At 41.8% G+C, this 18,909-nt stretch overlaps 1 protein-coding gene across 1 annotated transcript in view; it reads left to right on the top strand.

Annotated features, from left to right (window-relative positions):
- Positions 1 to 18,909, top strand: part of LOC139223251 (ADAMTS-like protein 1) — a 62,456-nt gene that overhangs the window by 40,363 nt on the left and 3,184 nt on the right. Inside the window, exons 9-25 of the mRNA XM_070855228.1 lie at positions 588 to 699; positions 885 to 1,023; positions 1,160 to 1,210; positions 1,314 to 1,518; positions 2,556 to 2,703; positions 3,219 to 3,303; positions 5,608 to 5,921; positions 7,448 to 7,577; positions 10,370 to 10,580; positions 10,683 to 10,862; positions 10,980 to 11,133; positions 11,325 to 12,339; positions 12,435 to 12,562; positions 14,075 to 14,214; positions 15,432 to 15,652; positions 16,043 to 16,161; positions 18,461 to 18,634. Coding sequence (XP_070711329.1) covers positions 588 to 699; positions 885 to 1,023; positions 1,160 to 1,210; positions 1,314 to 1,518; positions 2,556 to 2,703; positions 3,219 to 3,303; positions 5,608 to 5,921; positions 7,448 to 7,577; positions 10,370 to 10,580; positions 10,683 to 10,862; positions 10,980 to 11,133; positions 11,325 to 12,339; positions 12,435 to 12,562; positions 14,075 to 14,214; positions 15,432 to 15,652; positions 16,043 to 16,161; positions 18,461 to 18,634 — 3,526 coding nt within the window. The remainder of the gene's footprint in view (positions 1 to 587; positions 700 to 884; positions 1,024 to 1,159; positions 1,211 to 1,313; positions 1,519 to 2,555; positions 2,704 to 3,218; positions 3,304 to 5,607; positions 5,922 to 7,447; positions 7,578 to 10,369; positions 10,581 to 10,682; positions 10,863 to 10,979; positions 11,134 to 11,324; positions 12,340 to 12,434; positions 12,563 to 14,074; positions 14,215 to 15,431; positions 15,653 to 16,042; positions 16,162 to 18,460; positions 18,635 to 18,909) is intronic.

Genomic DNA, 18,909 nt, shown 5'->3' with positions numbered 1-18,909 from the left:
CTAACAAATTGTCGACTCTTATCCAGTAAACTACGTATCAGTTCCTATGATTTGCACTCATGTCGTTAAAAGCTGTGTTCAACATTTAAATGTGGAGAAACTGACATTACAGGTTTATCAGGGTCGAATTCCTCCAATATCTGTGTGCGTAAAAGTCATTGTTGGACTGACGACAATGATGCTGTTTGTAGATCTACCCGAAAGAACCTTTTCTTAGACCAACAAAAGAGAGAAAAATTATATTTTTCGGCTCAAAAATGTTCAGAAAACACCAGTTTAGAACCCAGTTTAACACATATTTTGTAGCCTACATCCTAGAATTAATTACTTTGCTAATTTTAGCTACATCCAGTTATTATTAGCCAAGCGTGTTTAGCCACAAACATGAATACATATGTTGATGTAAAACGACATCTCACGATGTATGTCATAAATAAGATGTAGATGTATTACACACCTGTCTAGGAGGAGAGGGACCTATTCAGGACTGGTTATAAACTTTAAAATAATAAAAAATAAAATGAGAGCCTTGTCCTGGTATAATTTCCCCAAATTGAAAGAAAATAGCAAACAAATTGTTTCCATAGGTGCAGTTTGCCAGTGGAGCAGACAGCGTGGTCCAGTACATCTATTACCAGCCCATCATCCACCGCTGGAGAGAGACCGACTTCTTCCCTTGCTCCGTCACGTGTGGTGGAGGTAAGCATGGAGTTACATTGTTGGCACTGTGGACTAAGTGCCTAATAGTAGCCAGCCATAATGCCAGCCAACTGACTGTAAGCTGCTATAAATAATAAAATGTGTTTGAAATACTTAATATTGCATTCCATCAGTTAGTTTTTGTGTCATTGCTTTTGGGTTGAGTGAAGTTCTTTTGGCTGTAGGGTACCAGCTCACCTCAGCAGAGTGCTTTGACATGCGGAGCGGCCGGGTGGTTGTGGATCAGTATTGCCATTATTACCCAGAGAACATCAAACCTAAACCCAAACTCCAGGAGTGCAACATGGATCCCTGCCTGGCCAGGTTAGAGAGAAGACCTCTAAAGGGATTAAACATGAAATATACTTAATAGTAACCAAAGATATCCATTATAATGATCTGTCAACAGCTGTTTATATAATCTTAAATCCAAAGTTCCTTTATTAATTTTGCCTTATAGTGACGGCTACAAGCAAATTATGCCATATGACCTCTACCATCCCCTGCCTCGGTATGTATTCACCACTGTGAGGTGAAATAGTGACACAAAAAACACAACACTAATTTTACCAGTCTCCATTAGTGACTTCATGACTAATCTTTTATGATGTAAGATGGGAGAGCAGTCCCTGGACCGCGTGTTCCACCTCCTGCGGTGGAGGCATCCAGAGTCGCTCAGTATCCTGTGTGGAGGAGGACATGCAGGGTGTCATCACTCCCACTGAGGAATGGAAGTGTCTGTACTCCCCCAAGACCGCTATCCTGCAGCCCTGCAACACCTATGACTGCCCCACCTGGCTGGCACAGGAGTGGTCACCTGTAGGTGCTCTTTTTATTCTGTTTTATTTATTTATCTTTTGAGTATTTTTTACATTTCTCTCACTGGTTATTATTCTAGACAGAGTAAAGACAGTGTAAGGCCTAGAAAATTATGTTTATAACCCACACTGAGCCTTAATTGATTAGAGTTGCTCATTGCTGAAGGTTTTGAGAATTAAATGCCAAGTATCTAAATGTAAATAGATGTCTCTTTGTGTTCTGTAGCTGTTAAGTCAAATATTAGCAAATGGCTCATTTGTCTTTTTTGTCTGTGAGTCACCACAGTGGGGCTGAATGAGCTCATGATGCTAGAATAAATATTAAAAGCAAGATTAATTGTCTCAGGGAGAAACAAAAATATACTCAGCAGACAGCGTGACCTTGGATTTTGTCATCTCCACACACATCTATGAGCATTTTCACCATGACAGGAACACTTGTAACTTCTTAAGGTGAAACACAACCTTGCTATGTGATTCAGAGTAGCACTGCTAACCGCAATTTGAGTGTCCTTCACCACCCGTGCCCTTGAACACACCACCCAAAACATACAAGGCTTTAATTAAAACCCCAAAGTCAACAGCGCATTTTTCTAAATTCTTTCTTTGCCAAAAATATCCAGGTTATCCGGACCATCTAACAATCCAGGTTAGCTTACGTACTGCTGTTATGTTAACCATAAATGTCTCATACAACTTCCTCGTGGGGATTTTTCAACCTCACCAGTTATACAAGCAGAAGCCCAGGGAGTCAAAATTGTGGCCTTCTAGAAACCGGGGATGCTGTTTACCTAGCACATTCTTACTTGTGAACTTGCCTTTAAATGCTTGTTTTGGCGGAGGATGCACAAAGTTCACCCCTGCGCAGGGAGCTGCAGGGATTTTGAGGTCTCTTTCTTTACTTCCCGTGAGTGGAGGGCTGAGACATAAGCACAGAAGCTACGTTTAACATGTTGTCCTGTCTGTGTGTGAAAATGATCATCAGTTAACGAGTTTTTTTAATAGACTTTATCTCCCAAACTGTGCTGTCACCACCAGTGTACGGTGACGTGTGGTCAGGGTCTTCGCTACAGGGTGGTGTTATGCATCGATCACAGAGGACTCCATGCTGGCGGCTGTAACCCCACCACCAAACCCCACATCAAGGAGGAGTGCCTGGTGACTGTGCCCTGTTATAAGTCCATAGGTGGGTTACATTGTTTTGATTTTTGTCATACATTAAAGGCCCCATATTCTGCTCATTTCAAAGTTCATGCTTGTGTTTGGAGGTCCTAGTAAAGCAGGTTTATGTGGTTTAATGTTCAAAAGACGCATTATTTTTCTCATTAGCAGACACAGCTCCTGCAGCTGTTTTCAGCCTCTATCAGACCTCTCTGTTTTAGAAGAACAGAAACAATCTGCTGCTTCACTCTCGCCTTCGACGTGTTCGTGTTACTGGGAGCTGGTGTTAGTGAGGAAAAAACAAGGTGGATTCAGAGGTTTTCAGTGGGTGGGGACAGTCAGCCTGTTGAATCAATCAACAGATCCCTTTATTACATCATCACACGTTTACTGAAAGATGGAGCAGGAGATCCAGAGATAGGTTGATCTTTTCACAGAGTTTGGCAGTCTGTAGACACACCGGGGACTCGTATATATATATATATATATTATTTTCTCTTGTGATGTTTAACCTGTGTCTTTTCTGTGTGATTTCAATAGATACGCTCCCAGTTGAGGCCAAACCTGTTTGGCATAAGCAGGCCATAGAGCTCGAGGAGGAGATCATCGTTACTGAAGAACCAATGTGAGTGCCAGAGACCCATAAATACATGCATGCTCAAAACAAAGGACATTAATGGAATCACAGCATTACAACTGTATACCTGCACTTCAGAGGTGAGCGTTCTGTTGAAACCATCAGGGCCAGGTCACAAAGTAATGTGCTGTATGAGGTTATTTAAGGTAAAAGGGAACGCTGAAGGTTAAAGAGGAAAAACATCTTTTTGAAAACCAGCGGACTGTTCAGTCAATAGCTACCAGCATGACCTCAGCAGGCGTCAGATGTTCCAGATGTTCTTGTCCCACATATCAATTGACTAATAAAGGCTGTCCTCTAAAGATGGACAATGTTTGGACTCTGCCCAGTGTCTTGCATGACTTGTATTAGCGACCATGTTAGCCAGTTCAAAACATCTGTTACTTTGACTTATCTTTGGAGCAAGAGAGAGAGAGAGAGAGAGAAATGCCAAAACATATGATTTTGCTCTGCTGCAAAAAAAGCATGTCTTTCCTCCAAAAGCACATAAATATCTGTGTATAATATGCAGTTGTTCACAAGCCAACAACAATATCTGCCTACCATATGGGGCCAGGTTACGGATGTGAGAGGAAAGAGTAGGAAATTCCTGTGTTAGACTTATTGCACCTCCATTGCCAGGCCTTATGCCTGCCCTGAGCCACCACTGTGCAACTGCTTGAAAAATTAAACCCGTATATGTTCCACAGCTTGTCCAAAAGGGCCTTTTCACCTCACCACCACCATGAGTAAATAAAATATTTCCATTGATGGAAATTTAATTGATATGATTAACGTGGGGCTTTGGCGGATATTACAAAAATGTGTTGTTTCCGTCCAGCTTGTTTTTGAACCGACAGATGTACTTTAACTACGCATGAAGATAAACATTTCTGTGGGTTCACTTGTTGACTTTGTTGCTTGTGTTCCAAGGTCTAACTGCCGGTGATTCATTTGTTTGTCCAAAACACAACGAGTCCTTGAGCACTCGTAAAGGGCCAACTTTGCCGTAATTATGAGCTCTTTAGTGGGGCATCTTATAAAACAGCAGGGCGCTCTTGTGTTGTGGTCAGACTGCTCAACCGAGGAAGAATGCAGCACATTGGGGCAGGCAGCCATGTTAGTGGGTACCTCTGTGAGATACATGTACACAGATGATGCATGTAGAAGCACACTTTTTTGGTGGTTACATAAACTAAGCGAGAGCAGAGATTTACTGGAACAGTTGGGCTGAAAGATGGTTGGCACACGCACATAGATATAGATATGAAATGAATAAACAAGAACAAAGAGAAAAAAGTTAGCACCATACCAAAAAACAGTAAGTATATCTGCCAAAAGAAACAGTGGTGAGCTCAGCCCTGATCACGACAGCTGCTCAATGCTGTAAACATCTGGGCTGCCTCCCACCACTTTGTATTCATGATCAGGTGTATAACTGTGTGTCATGACATCACTTTAAAACACAAAGTAAAAGGCAGCAAGGTCAGATGAACTCATGTTGAATACTTAGATGGATTTATTCCTGTTGGTATCTTGGGAATATGTCTTGTCAGATTAGGACTGAGGACTGCTATCACAGTTACAGAAAAGATCATTCATAGAGGGCCATCAGAGGGTATCAGATGTACTGTGTTACAACTGTTGTTTTGATTCTTTGGTTGATTTAAACATGAGAATAATCCCTGCTACAAAATTCCATGAACATGAGGGTGACGTGAAACAGCCTCTATGATTTCCCCAATCTCCACATCTCAAGTAGTTGATCCTTCAAAGAACTAAGCGTTACTTTTTTAATGTGCATTTCTCTAAAAGTTTAAATCTCATTGACCAATTGAGTGCCAAATAAATCTGAAGATCAACAGGGATTCAAACATCTTTCTGTGTCCCACCTCCTAGTTTTATTGTTTTATTTATAATGTCTCTATACTATTGAGGGGGTGACTGTTCACTCTCTGGGCCTCGACAGGCCTTCAGGCATTCATGAACACCACTGATCTGCAAGTATTTCCTTCTCTGATCCATTTCTTAAGATGAGGAAGGATGAGCATGAAAGCCACTCATCCAAGAATGGCTGATCCTAATGCTTCGCAGCTGTTCAGTTAAGCTCAGCAGGGCTGGATTTCACAAATACTTAGTGAGTTTATGAACTTAGCAGCAAATGACTGAATCAAATCGAAAATGTATCCACTTTTCCAGGCCTGTTTGAATCGGTATGTGAAGTATACTAACTAAATGAACAGCATATTGTTTATATTTTTACGTGTGCGATTAATCACGCCATTTGTGCTTTCTCAACCTGCCCCTCTCCAGTTTCATCCCTGGTCCCTGGCAGCCGTGCAGCAGGACATGTGGCGCCGGGACCCAGCAGCGGACCGTCAAGTGCCAGGTGCTGCTGTCCTTCTCCCAGACTGTTGCTGACCTGCCCGATGACGAGTGCGATGGGGTCAGACCTGCTACGACTCAGCCCTGCTACCGTACTCCATGCTCCGGTGTTCTGGGCACCGGAAAAGAAAGCGAAAGGGAGGAGGAGGAAGAGGAGGAGGAAGGGGAGACACTTGGAAGAGAGGAACTGCACGACTGGGAGTACGAGGGTTTTACGGAGTGCTCACAGAGTTGTGGAGGAGGTATGGATCATTTTTTACCTCTTTATTGTCAGAAAGTAAAGAAATAGAACTTGGGATAGATAAATAGTAGATGTTTGGCAGGTATAATGTTTACTGTGTTCACTATTTTTGTTTAGTATGCAAGCGTTTGCTAATTGCACTAAACACAAGCTGATGGTAATGTTGTTAGCTGTGGGGATAAACAGCCAATACTATCAAAATATTGGGAAAATAAAAACTTTAGCCTGATGATGGCACAGGATGGACAGTTATTACAACTCATCCTGAGAGCGACATTAATGTGAGCACCAAATTTCATGGAAATCTATCTGTTGAGACATTTCACCCACAACCACAAATGTCGATGTCTCGGCGGTGCCACCGGAAAAGTTAAGAATTCAGTAGCATGCATCTACTGGGAACCAAGGATGTGCAACATTTCATGGAAATCCGTGCAACAGTTGATGAGATATTTCTGTCTGGACCCAAGTGGTGAACCAACGCATCCCAATAGCCATCCTGCTATTGATATGAAATACATTATATTGCTTGGTTAGAACACACATTTAATCCTGAAGGCAAACCCCACTTCTTCAGCATTACTGAATTTGTCTAAGTTGCTGTAATAGAATGAAGCATCACAGCAGTAACTGGTGACCTGGTCAGTGGATGACTAAAGCCATGCAAGTGAAGTAGAAGTAAGTTATATGATATTAGATGATAATGGATGGGATACCAAGTTTATCCCTAAAGGTCGTACGTCACCAACTCTTGCAGCAGCAGTGAACACAGCACCAGACAGAGACAGCTTTCCTAAACATCCCGCCAGCATTCATTGAGACCCACTTTAATCTCCCCACCTCCACATCCAAATCTGTATGCCTGAATTGTGTGTCTGTGTGTTAATGTCTGCGTGACTGTGCATGTGTAGCTTAATTTCTGCACATGGGCGTAGGCTTTTGTCAATGTCTGTGTGTGTGTGTGTGCTCTCACCCAAACCCAACAAACTCCCATTCGGGGATGATTACAGACCGGTATCAGATGTCACATACACACCCGGAGGGCTGCGCTCCTGTGGACCATCACACCAGTGTGGCGTTTGAAGTGCCTGCTTCACTGTTATTGTCCCCAACATTGGAAGCAGACTCAGAGATTTATGTTACGCTGATTTTAACATGACCTGACATCACACCCCTAAAGTTTATCCACAGTTCAGGCCAGACTTTAAGCAGGCATCTGTTCTGTTTTTATGTTCATTATGGCCCATTAGATACAACCACCGCTTGTTTTCATTGAGTGGTCTAATATCTGGGTTGCTTCACTTGCAGTGTCTGTTTGCAATATTGTATTATGAGGCTGAAAATATGTAAGAGATGCTCAAGAAGAATGATTTGTGTTTGCATTTTTGACATTTATTCCAAGAGATGAGAGACAGTGAGCATGTGTATATTAACATTTTAAAAGTTGAAAACATAATCAACCCTTCACAATAGCTGATGGTTCTTCATCGACATCCCTTTTGACCGATCGGTGTTGTCTAATCCCAGGTGTGCAGGAGGCCGTGGTCATCTGCCTGAACAAGCAGACAAGGGAGGCAGTAGACCAGAGCCTGTGTGTGAGCTCCCGTCGGCCCCCACAACTCCTCCAAGACTGCAAAACTCAGCCCTGCCCACCCAGGTACTGTAAAACCCATAAATCAAACCTACATCATTATCATTTAGACATTGTTTAAAATAGTTTGTGCATGAACATTAAAATAGACTTGATTGATGGATGCAGTAAAAATGAGGAGGAAATGTGCTTTTGGAAAAAGGGGTTTGGCTGCATTCAAGAAGAAAGTATTAATTAAAAGCAGAACTGAAATCTGGCTGTGCTCTTTATTAGTTTGCCAAGACTATAACCCAGCAAAATATGCAATATATAGAGCGGGGACATTCATGTACCATTTCCTAGAGCCCCGGCGCATCCCTGGACTCTACACCTGGAACTGCTTAACTTTCAGACTATCAAAAAATACAATCACACCAGTTGAATCAATTAATCTCTACTAATGACTGCTTGTGTACAAAAGAGATTCAAATCCTTCTAATCCACTACATTATCTCTCTCAGTTTAAACCACTTGGGCCAATTAAATCACTATTTAGGCCACTTGAGAACAAGTGATACTGAAGCAGAATGACAGAGATGGATGGTTGTATCAGTGGAAGCAGGAAATGAAGCCAGTGGGACAGCTTGTGGAGCCTTGTCAGAATCAGACACAATAGGGATCAGATGTCAGTGGTAGCTATACCTGTTAGGCTCAGATGTGAAATTGTCCTTGGAAGAACCTTTCAGGATAGTTTTTCTTTCAGTGGTTGTGTCAGCACAGAAATATGGAAGGCCTCTGGTGCTGTAGTCAACGTTCCCCTTTGAAAGGTTACTCTTTGGCTTCAGTGGACGCATATCATACTGACAAATTTGCCACATTACCAGAGTGGTTAGCCATGTCACATTTGTCCTGAGTAGATGAGAGTGGAAAGGTCATCAGGGGTCATTAAATTTGCCCCTTGGGAGCTTGAATATAGTCACCATATGAAACATCTTGTATACAAAGCAGATATTTGGCCTAAAATGATGCATTAAGAAACATCATGAAGTGTCAAATATGAAAAAGGATTATCCTCTGGGGAGTATAAATGTGCCCAATAACCACCATAACAATATGCTGTATAGATTTTTGTATTTCTTCTATACAAATTGAAATTTTAGCTTGATTGTGGTGCTAGAAGAAGTCACCAAAAACGTATGAAGTCCTCCTCTGAAGTGAATGTCCTTGAAAGATTAAATGGAAATCAGATTATTACTTTTCAGTTTCCTGCATACAAAGTTGACACATTGAGTTTAAAATGACTGGGTGATCTACCCATTAGAGGTTGGTATGTCTTGTTTATAGGAATTCTTAATTAGGAATTATCCTCTGAGAACAATGAAAATTAATGGAAATCTTGGCCATTAGTTTTAGGAATAATGGGACAAAAGTGCTGTAAGTTTTTCCTGATGTTTAGCTAATCATAAGGTCAAGAGATCACTAAAATAATTGTAATCATCCTCTTTAGACCAAATACCCTCAATCTGAAATTATTTATATGTAACTGTGATGTTATTTGTGGTATTATAAGTAGGTTGCTGTGACAGCATTTTGATTTAAGAATGACTGAAGATTTAACCTAAACTATTAAAGTTTTGCAGTTTTTTTTTTTCAGTATCCAACTCTCGTCCTATATTTGGAATTTAGTTGATGAATAATACTGGAATTCCAAATACAAACTGTATTTTGGAAACGGCACCAAGTTAATCAAAATTAAATTCCTGAATGATTAAATAGCATAATGGCATGTTTTTTAGTATAACTGAGCCATGGCTAAACGGTGAGTGGATTTTGCGGTAGGCCACACGTTTCAAGTTAACACCGCGCGCAGAGTCGGTGTTCCACCACTCACACTCTTGTCAGAAAACCCAGAGGCTTGCAGCCTGGCCTTGCCTGTTTTTCCAGGCCTTGAGTCTTGTTTTCAGGCACAACAAACTCTGCATTGGACTTGTTTCCTTTGGCCCTTTACTCCCTCCCTGAGGCCTCCTCCCCCTCCCATATTAAGCTACTCTCTTTGGATACTGTTCCCTCTGAAGGGAAACAGCTATAGGATTTGGCTTTGAGTATAGTACCGGTCCAGAAACAAGCTTCATTCCCAATTCTTCTCAGTCCCTGGACCCTTGAGTAAATAAAATAGTTTTGAAATATCACCTAATCTGTCAAGCAAGAAGTAAAGTCGCTGCAATTCTGGTCAAAGCCTAAGCCTTTAGATGCCTTTAGATGCATAGGGAGTAGTTAGACACATGCCACATCATTTTCAAGATTGGAATGAAAATGCTCAGAAAGCTTTGATGCTAAACTGATCACCCTGGGTGAAATTTTGTTGGACAACAAAAAAAATATTGGTCCACGGAGGTCATTGGGAAAATGCGGGTGAGGAAGTAATGCCAGAGGGATTTCTCAAATATCACTAAATTCGGTGGGAGATTTAATGTTTCTTTGCCAGGATCCGGCCCCATGAATCACTCATATTCACTTTCATGAATTTACACATTCATAAGATTACAAGAGTGTCCTCTCATGGGATCAAGAAAAAACATCAAGCACTCTGACTGAACTCCTCCTGACTGCACTCATTTATAGATTGGATACATATATGTGTGTGTGTTTACACAAAAGATAAGTATGGTGATTAATCAGGAATGGAAAAGGTTAATAGTTGAAAAACCAGTGGCCCAGCACAAAAGCTAAGTTGTATTGCTAAACTAATCTGTGTGATAAGCAATTATGGGTGAAAATCACAATAGAAAAAGTAACCTGGTGGTCAACTCATTCAAGCAAATTTAACGGAGAATTGGTTCTGATATACAGTATTTTGATGATACATGTTGTATTCACAGGTGGGAAACAGGGGAGTGGAGTTCATGTTCTGCTACATGTGGGGTTGGCCTGATGACCCGCACTGTGGCATGCACTCACCGGCCCTCCCGGGACAGCAACCGCACTGAGGTTTTGAGGGATGAAGACTGTCAGAACTCCAAACCCAATCCTGTCCAAGCCTGCAACCGCTTTGACTGCCCTCCTATGTGGGACGCTCGTGACTGGGGGCAGGTAAAAGATCTCACCTTGGGCATTGACACAGGAATTAGACTGAGGCATCAAGCACATATTGCTAATTTAACCCCTGGCACCTCTGTATTTTTGTTTCTGCAGTGCTCCCAGAGCTGTGGTGGTGGATTTCAAAGGAGACAGGTCCTGTGCAAACAGCGGTTGGCAGATGGCAGCATCCTGGAGCTGCCTGACACCTTTTGCCCTTCCAAGAGCCCCACAAACCAGCAGCCTTGCGCCAAGCAAGAGTGTCCACCTCAATGGGTCACAACTGACTGGTCCCAGGTAGGCTTTCCTCAAGGCACCCTACCTTTTTCAAGTGGTTAAACTCAAAATGTAATAACGTATGTACACTATACAGAGTCCGCTCATTTTACCTTACAATATCATTTATCTGGCCAGTGTTCAGTGACCTGTGGACATGGCATTCAGAGACTACAGTTAGTCTGCAGAAAACAAGGGGAAGATGGGGGACATTCGACCGTAGACCCAGAGAACTGTTCCTCGATAGCCCGGCCCACCAGAATCCGGCCATGCTCCCTCAGGCTCTGTGAGAGTAAGACACCCTCTGTTTGGCTCTGTTTCATCAATTTGTACTGCTTATTGATTGAAAGATTTGCTAGTAAGCAATAAAACCATTCCATAGGTTGTGTCAGTGAAATGTGCTTGACAATTACAAATGTACAGAAGCACTGATAGCTCAGACAATAATCAAGCCAATTACCTGTTCCGTTAATTTAATCACAGACTCGGTCAAGCCCAATCCCACCATACTGGCCCAGAGGAAGGTGTATGTCCAGTGGAGGAAGGGGAAAAAGTTACACTTGGTAGTGGGAGGCTATGCCTACCTGCTCCCTTGGACAAGTGTAGTCCTTCGCTGCCCAACACGCCACTTCCGCAAGGGGCAGATCAGATGGTTGAAGGAAGGAAAGCCCTTGGCTGGTCTCCCACATGTCTCCATAACATCACTCGGTTACGTGAAGATTCAGCAGGTTCGTGCATCCGATGCTGGGATATACACATGCGTCGCAGGTCAAGCACAGGAACACTTTGTCCTACAGATCATTGGCAGCAAGCAGAAGCAGAAGCTCTCTGTTCCAGAGTCATGGTTGCATGGAGGTGTACAACAAAAGGTTGGACAGCCAGATGTGGAATCAACTGGAGAAAGATTTCAGGAGCTACCCATCTCCCTCAACCAATATGACAACATTGTTGAGCATTTGCTTGAACTTAAAGGCTCACTGCAAGGTGAGAAAGACATTGCTGATAAAACACACTCCAGCGAAAAGAACAGGTCAACCCTGGAGGAAGAGAGAGCAAGCTCAGAACTTTCAAGCCAGTTCGTAATCATCGCCGATACCCACAGGCTAGATGAGATCAAGCACAACCTCTCCGACGGCCTCGGAGGACCGTGGGGGGAACAGCTGATCGAACAATTTCTCAGTGAGCTCACTATGACACAAGGTGAAACCAATGAGTCTACTCTTCATCCTCCAGAAAGTGCAGAATCCTCAACACAAGGGCCCCTCCTTTACAAACCCAACATCAAAGCCCACACATCCAGGCCAAGAAGCCCGGTGATAATACAACGGCCCAGGAAGGTGGGAGTGGTGCCCTCGCCCAACATGATAGTTAATGTCGGAGGGCCTATTTTGCTGCAGAAATCCATTGCTAGTTTGGAGTTGAGGTGTGAGGTATTGGGAAACCCTGAACCATCCCTAACATGGGCAAAGAATGGAAAAGAGCTGCAGTACAACAGCAGGTAAGAACTACTAGTTTTTGTTGTATAAACGTAGTTTACTATTCTGTAAAAGAAATGTCATAGATTCAGTGGTTCTGTTGTCTTTGTGTTGGCAGAGTAGGCCTGTTGCCCACTGGCTCACTCAGGATCCAGTCTCCTAGCAAGGTGGATGTGGGTCTGTACACCTGCACTGCCAGGAACCGTCTTGGGTCTACATCTCTTTCATCATGGCTGCAGATTTCAGGTCAGATCCACAAAGACACAATCATGTGTCTCATGTTTTAACAAGCTATAATTCTTGCTGGGCAATGGTTAGTTTAACGTTTCGAGTGGTTCCGTTCAGTAACTCTGTTTGAATAATGATTGTCAAAAACATTTAGAACTTTATTTCCAGTTGTAGTCAATGTTTCAAAAATACAATATAAAATGAAGTATTAGGCATCTAGAACTTTCTGTTAGGAAAGAAGTAGCAGTATAACTGAGCCATGGCTAAATATTGATATATTGATATATTATATATTGCTAAATATTGTTCTCCATTTAAGTGCAACATTTTGGGAAATACGCTTATTTACTTTTCTTGCCTAGAGTGAGATGAGAAGATGGATGATATTATATTCACTGCAAAAGTGGCAGAAGTCTGGCTTTGTCCAGATGTGAAAAGAAATGGGGCATCAGCACCTCTGCACAGTGCTTGTGATGGAGCTTCAGTGAAGTTTTTTAATGAGCAGATACTGAATGTGTTACTGAAAACTGTTGGTGTTAGCCTAATGTCAAGTTGAGTTTGTCCCAATATACTCTCAAGTAGTCCAGTTTAAAGTAATACGTGTTGCTCTTCTGTGGTTCAGGCTCGGAGGTTCTGGGAAAGCATTCTTTTCATCTGAGACACAGACACACACAGGCATAACCGCAAACACAGATATACAGTAAGCTTTTACATGCCCTAGTGGCTCATCTGGCTGAGTCAGTGATGGGGAATGTCCGGAGTGTGTCACAGCTCGGGTCATCTCCGAGCTGCGATGTCCTTCGTCTCCTCGGGGCATTGTCAGTCGCAACCTTGCTGCTTTCTCATCAAAGCACCGCCACTGCAGATTTCCTGATGCTCCAGCACTTTTCCTCCCCATACGACAACAATTAGAGGTTCCAGGCAATGATTCAAAAAAAGTTAAGTGGCTGTACCCCATTCTCCTAATCTACACGGAGAAGATAAAGGGGATCAAAAGTGCTGAAAATGTCTGCATTTTCTAATATCTTTGATTCAAACTCAGTTCAGGTCATGTCTAATGGATGCACTTCAGAAATCTTAACAGTGCAATCCCAAGTACTGTGAATGACTTCACAAGGAAATTGAACTTGAAAATATAATTCTTTCCCAGGAAAGTGCTTGGAAAGTGCAGCCTCATCTATGAACAAGAACAGGCCATGACCCTCTTGGTAATGTCAAAGACAGAATTTACTGCTGCTGAAGTAATAGTGAAAAGAGACTGCCTGAACCTCTTTTCTCCTGTTGGACCTTTCTTACCTGATGCACCTTTTAACTCAGTGTTTTCATCTTTTTCTTTTATCAGAAGTGAGAAAAATAAGGATACCTATTGTATATCAAGCAATTATTCAGCTTGAGACCTGGGACTTGTTTGCTTACAGATTCTAACACATTAACAGAGAGAACACTGAAACTGTAACCAGCACCATGTACAACAGATTAAAAAGCCAGTTCTCTCTTCTTTTGATTTCATTTTTCGGTTATATTTTTCAGGTGGCAAAGGAAGAAACTGTGTCCATGGTAATGGTATGGAAGCAAATGGCCCTCTTTGCTCTGAGAGGAGTAACAGCAGTCAGTCAGCTGAGCTGTGCCATGGACAAGCCTGCCCCCTCAGGTACTTTTCTATTACTACAGCCACATGCTTTGATATTAGGTTTGATAAGATCCAGTCCCACCTTGTCTTTTACTTTTCATTTCAAATCTCTCTATGAGATTCACTTACGTTCCATCTATCCTAATGTGCTGGCTCATTTCTGTGTGCATGCATTTTTTTAACTGAAAATATTCAGATGATTACAGTCTTGTTTACCACTGACAGGCTTAAGTATCAAATTTGTTTGGGCCCCCAAAAACCCAGAACCTTTCAAATGATCTTCTAAACTTTATAAGTTATTGTGCACATTTCCTCTGTGGTTGGATTAGGTGGCGAGTGGATCCTTGGTCACCATGCTCAGCCACTTGTGGAGGTGGGTCCCAGGCCAGGAGTGTCCGCTGCATGAAGGGCCCTGATGGCAGATCAAGAGAGGTGGAGAGCCAGCGCTGCTTTGGCACAGGGAGGAGACCCTCTGGCACCCGGCTGTGCAACATTCTGCCCTGTGCCAGATGGGCCACGACCCGCTGGGGACCAGTAAGTCAATTTACATTGACCACAATGACATCTCAACAAGTGTACATGCCGTGGACTGTCAAGGCTGTTTATTTGTGCAAAACTCCCTAAAACTGTGTGAAAATTCTTGGTCCGTTAATTTAAGGTACTTTCTCAGTGAACAACATTTTGAGGCAATTTTTGGTTTTATTTGTTTTTAGCTTGCTGCTAACTAGTTCTTGACTATTAGGAGCCAGATATTTCTTGTAGCTTGGGAAGTCACCATTTTTCAATGTTTACCCTTTCACATCTTTCCCAAGTGTATCTTGAGAATGTCTTTGTTTGCGAAAAAAGTACCTCCCATTTTAAAATTATGACTAAATTTAGGAACATGTTGGATTCAAAACTTGAAACATAGTGAGAGAGAGGTAGGCTGGAAAATGCCAAAACCACAAATGGGTAGTTATTAAATGCTGAACTTCCTTGTAATTTTGATGAAATTTCCTTCTTTTAGTGTCATGGTCAATGTGTGGGCCCCAGCATGGCCACACAGCACCGCCATGTTTACTGCCAAGACACAAATGCTACCAAAGTGCCCTACAAGATGTGCAGTGGACTCCAGAGGTAGATATGAATATACTGTATATCATAACAGTTGATGTACAAGTAAACTGATACCTCTAATCTTTAGTGAAAAAGCCACTGATTATTATGTATTTCTGACAACTTTTAGAGCCTTTTCTTTATGTGTGTCTGTATTTGTAGGCCCAGCTCCTTGAGGAATTGCTCCACAGAGACCTGCGCCCTTCATTGGCGTGTAGGGCCGTGGACCCAGTGCACTGCCACCTGTGGACGCCATGGTTTCCAGTCACGCCAGGTGACCTGCGCGCACCGTCGAACTGGGAAGGCCACACGGGAACATCACTGCATGTGGAGGCCTCGCCCTCCCAGCTGGCAGCGATGCAATATTTTGTCTTGTGGCAGAGGTGAGAAAGAGTTGTGCTGACGGCAAAATGGAGACAAGTGGTGTCTTAATTGTGAGCTAGAGAAAAGTTATACAGTAAAGTTACACAGTACATGATGCCATAACATCTTAGTTTAAAAAATATCTTTAATTTATTTACATTTCATAGTATACTTGCATATGTTTATGGTGCTGAGGAAACATCTCAGTATCCTCACACATTAGCTTGGCTGTTATTCACAGTCTTGCTTAAATAAACTAGTAAAAGAATAACTTGTATTGGGATTAAATTAAGTATTTTTGCCAGTATATGTATGCACAACCTTTTGTGTGTCATGTGGGACATACTTTCGGTTTCATGGGCTGAGGTTTGGAAGCATTTGTTTCTAAAACGTCTCTAAAACTTTCCCAGTAATGGGAAACTCTTTTGCTGCCCTATTTTGGTGATAGGTGATGAGGCTTACAGTAAGTGTCATAAACTGTTGCCTCTGTATATTCCAGCAGGAGAGTGTAGAGACAGCACGAGGTACTGTGAGAAGGTTCGACAGCTGGAGCTTTGTCCACTTCCCCAGTTTAAGAGTCGCTGCTGTCATTCCTGCCAAAATACCTGAGGCCGGGACACAAGACGGGGGCCGTGGACGGAGGATAGGTCAGGGAAGACGCTCGGACAGCCAACAGGGACTTGACACCTCTATGCCCCGTCCTTACACTCACACCTGTCTTCAATGATCAGTCCTGGATGGGGCTACCTGACTGTGGAGGATTGTTTAGATGCGCATACCTAGATTGGCTGTGATCTACTTTCCTCAAAAATGTCATGTGTGGGTTTGAACTTAAAAGTTTTGAGAGGAGTGACTTGTCTGTTGATGAGGGTTTCAGTTTTCCTTTTTAAAAAAAAGAAGTTGATGATGACAGCTTCCCTAAATTAATCGCATAATTTAGGGAAGCCGTCATCATCAACTTCTTTTTCTTTTTTTTTTTTTTTAAATGCACAAGTAACTAAAATTCTTTTCCATTGTGAGTAATGGAAACTTTTAATGACCGCATGGTCTCATAAGTACTGTACTGGTAGATAACAATCAATAGTTTCTGGTATAGTTTCTGGGGTCTCCTAAAACAATGCAACAATAGTGTTGCACCACAACATCCGACTGTAGCACCATCACTACATGTCCAAAATACTACATACTATCATGCAATAGACAATACAATGCACAAATAGGCCATTAATGTTCTTTTTTTTAATTGACTGACTTCATACCCAGGGATTGTGGGCAGACCCCTGAGCTTTCAGTAACCACTGGATAGTTGTGTGTTTGCCTTTATTGCAATAGTCTCCAAAATAGTGTCTGCAAAAAGATTTGATGCTAAATGAGCTTTAATTAATTTAAAATTTAAATACAGTCTAAAGATGCATATAAATTGGAGATAGCTAACAACATTTGATAAATGGTAAACATTTGGTATCAGCCTCCTGGGACATAGATCATGATTTGTGCTATTGTTTTGGGTCATTCAGCACGTGTTGACAGCAATGATTGGTCATATCATTTAAAGATGAAAAGTATTGGGATTGCAGGTGTTTTTAGGTGCATTTTTTGGCAGAATAAAAAGTGGAACATGATAAAGATATGTCCTGCATGGGTTGCACTATGGAGGTGTATGACTGAAGCAAGTGAATTTTTGAAAAGAAAAAAAAAAAAGACTTATTTTGCACTCAACTCATCCAAGTCTGTTAAGAACATGGCTTGTAGAGTTTTTTTTAGTTTGTAAAGTTACATTGTTTCTATATATTGTTTTGTGATTTTGGTATTTCTTGGAAAGATATTTGTTAACTGTCCCTTTAACCACTTTGTGACAATAGGTTAGCGTTACATTTGACAGTTCTGATGTAACTGTTCTTCCTTGGACAGATTTCAGTGTTAGTTGAACTTAAAATATGTAAATATGACATATCTGTGTTATGTTTGGATATTTGTAAAAACAGCGGGGAACTTTTTAAAGATCATCATTAACGTACCACAGAAAATTACTGTTCCAGACAGACAGGGTTTGCACTTTTGACATTATGTTCTGGGTTCTGCAATGCCTCATCATCAAGTGCAACACATAGCAGGAGACTACTTGGCCTTTCATTAAGGTGTGATTATTTGATTTTATGAAAGGAAAACATCATTAACATATTACGTATGCTCTTAAGTTATGTAGATATTTGTCATTTTTATTATTTATTTTCATGCGTGTTCTTGTGCATACTTTTGTAAATAATACAGTGGTGGGTTTTAAGTATTCATTTCCCTACAGTTCTGTTTTTTTTTGGCATTTGATGTGCATGCAATGGGGACCCTCTGCTGGTGACTTGATGTGTTGCTCTCTGCTCATGCCTGGTTAACCATTAAATAAAATCAAATACATTCCGTTTATAATCTGTTTGTTGTGATTTTCCCTTTAGAATAATACACATCTGATTGCATTAACTAGTCAAAGTGCTCAGATTTGTGAGACTATTAAGAGATTTCTGTCAAACCAAAACACTAATCAGCTGAAGGTACATGACTCTGTAATGGGAGGATCTACCGTGAAGCAGAAAAACAAGACATTCAACTCCATCATCACAGATTTCGTTCAGGGCAACACACTTCCTCATTCTGTATTGACATCATCACTGCTTGTCAGCTCTTGAAGAGGAATGTCCCTCTGATGTATGAGAGGAAATTGCTTTGCGATATCAGTCTAAATACTTGGATTCATACTGGCACCAACAACTGGACTGATTAGGGGGATAATTTCAGATTAGTTATGGTGGATGGTTGTAGTTCTTGTTTGACAGCAATCAAGGTTCTCCGAGTATCCCTTGTGGACGAACTAGAAGGACAGATTGACTCCCTGCTGGAAACCTTGGTGAGTCTGGACCTGTTCACTCGTGATGACCGTGAGGAGGTGTTGTGTCAGCCGGGGCCCCGGGCAAGAGTGAGAAAGGTGTTGGATACCCTGGAGTGCAAAGGCGAAGAAGCAGCTAAGATTTTTCTCTCAGTTAGGAGTCAACGTCAGCAAGAAGCACAGTCGTACTCCAAAGAAGGCAACACAGAGTCTGTAGGTATGCAATTCAAAACACAGACATGTCACTAATACATTTGAGATGTCTGGAATAGCAATTATGTGGTGAGTTAAACACATTATTCATATAAATGGTAGATAAAGTTTCATGAAGCACTGTCAAATGATCATGTGCTTCAGTTGATAAGGTTCTTCAATTGATGTAAAGGAGGAAGAGGAAGA

The sequence above is a fragment of the Pempheris klunzingeri genome, chromosome 23 (assembly GCF_042242105.1).
Source record: "Pempheris klunzingeri isolate RE-2024b chromosome 23, fPemKlu1.hap1, whole genome shotgun sequence".
Lineage (NCBI taxonomy): Eukaryota > Metazoa > Chordata > Actinopteri > Acropomatiformes > Pempheridae > Pempheris > Pempheris klunzingeri.
The sequence above is the reverse complement of the archived record's forward strand: the minus strand, read 5'-3'. Positions and strand labels throughout refer to the sequence as shown.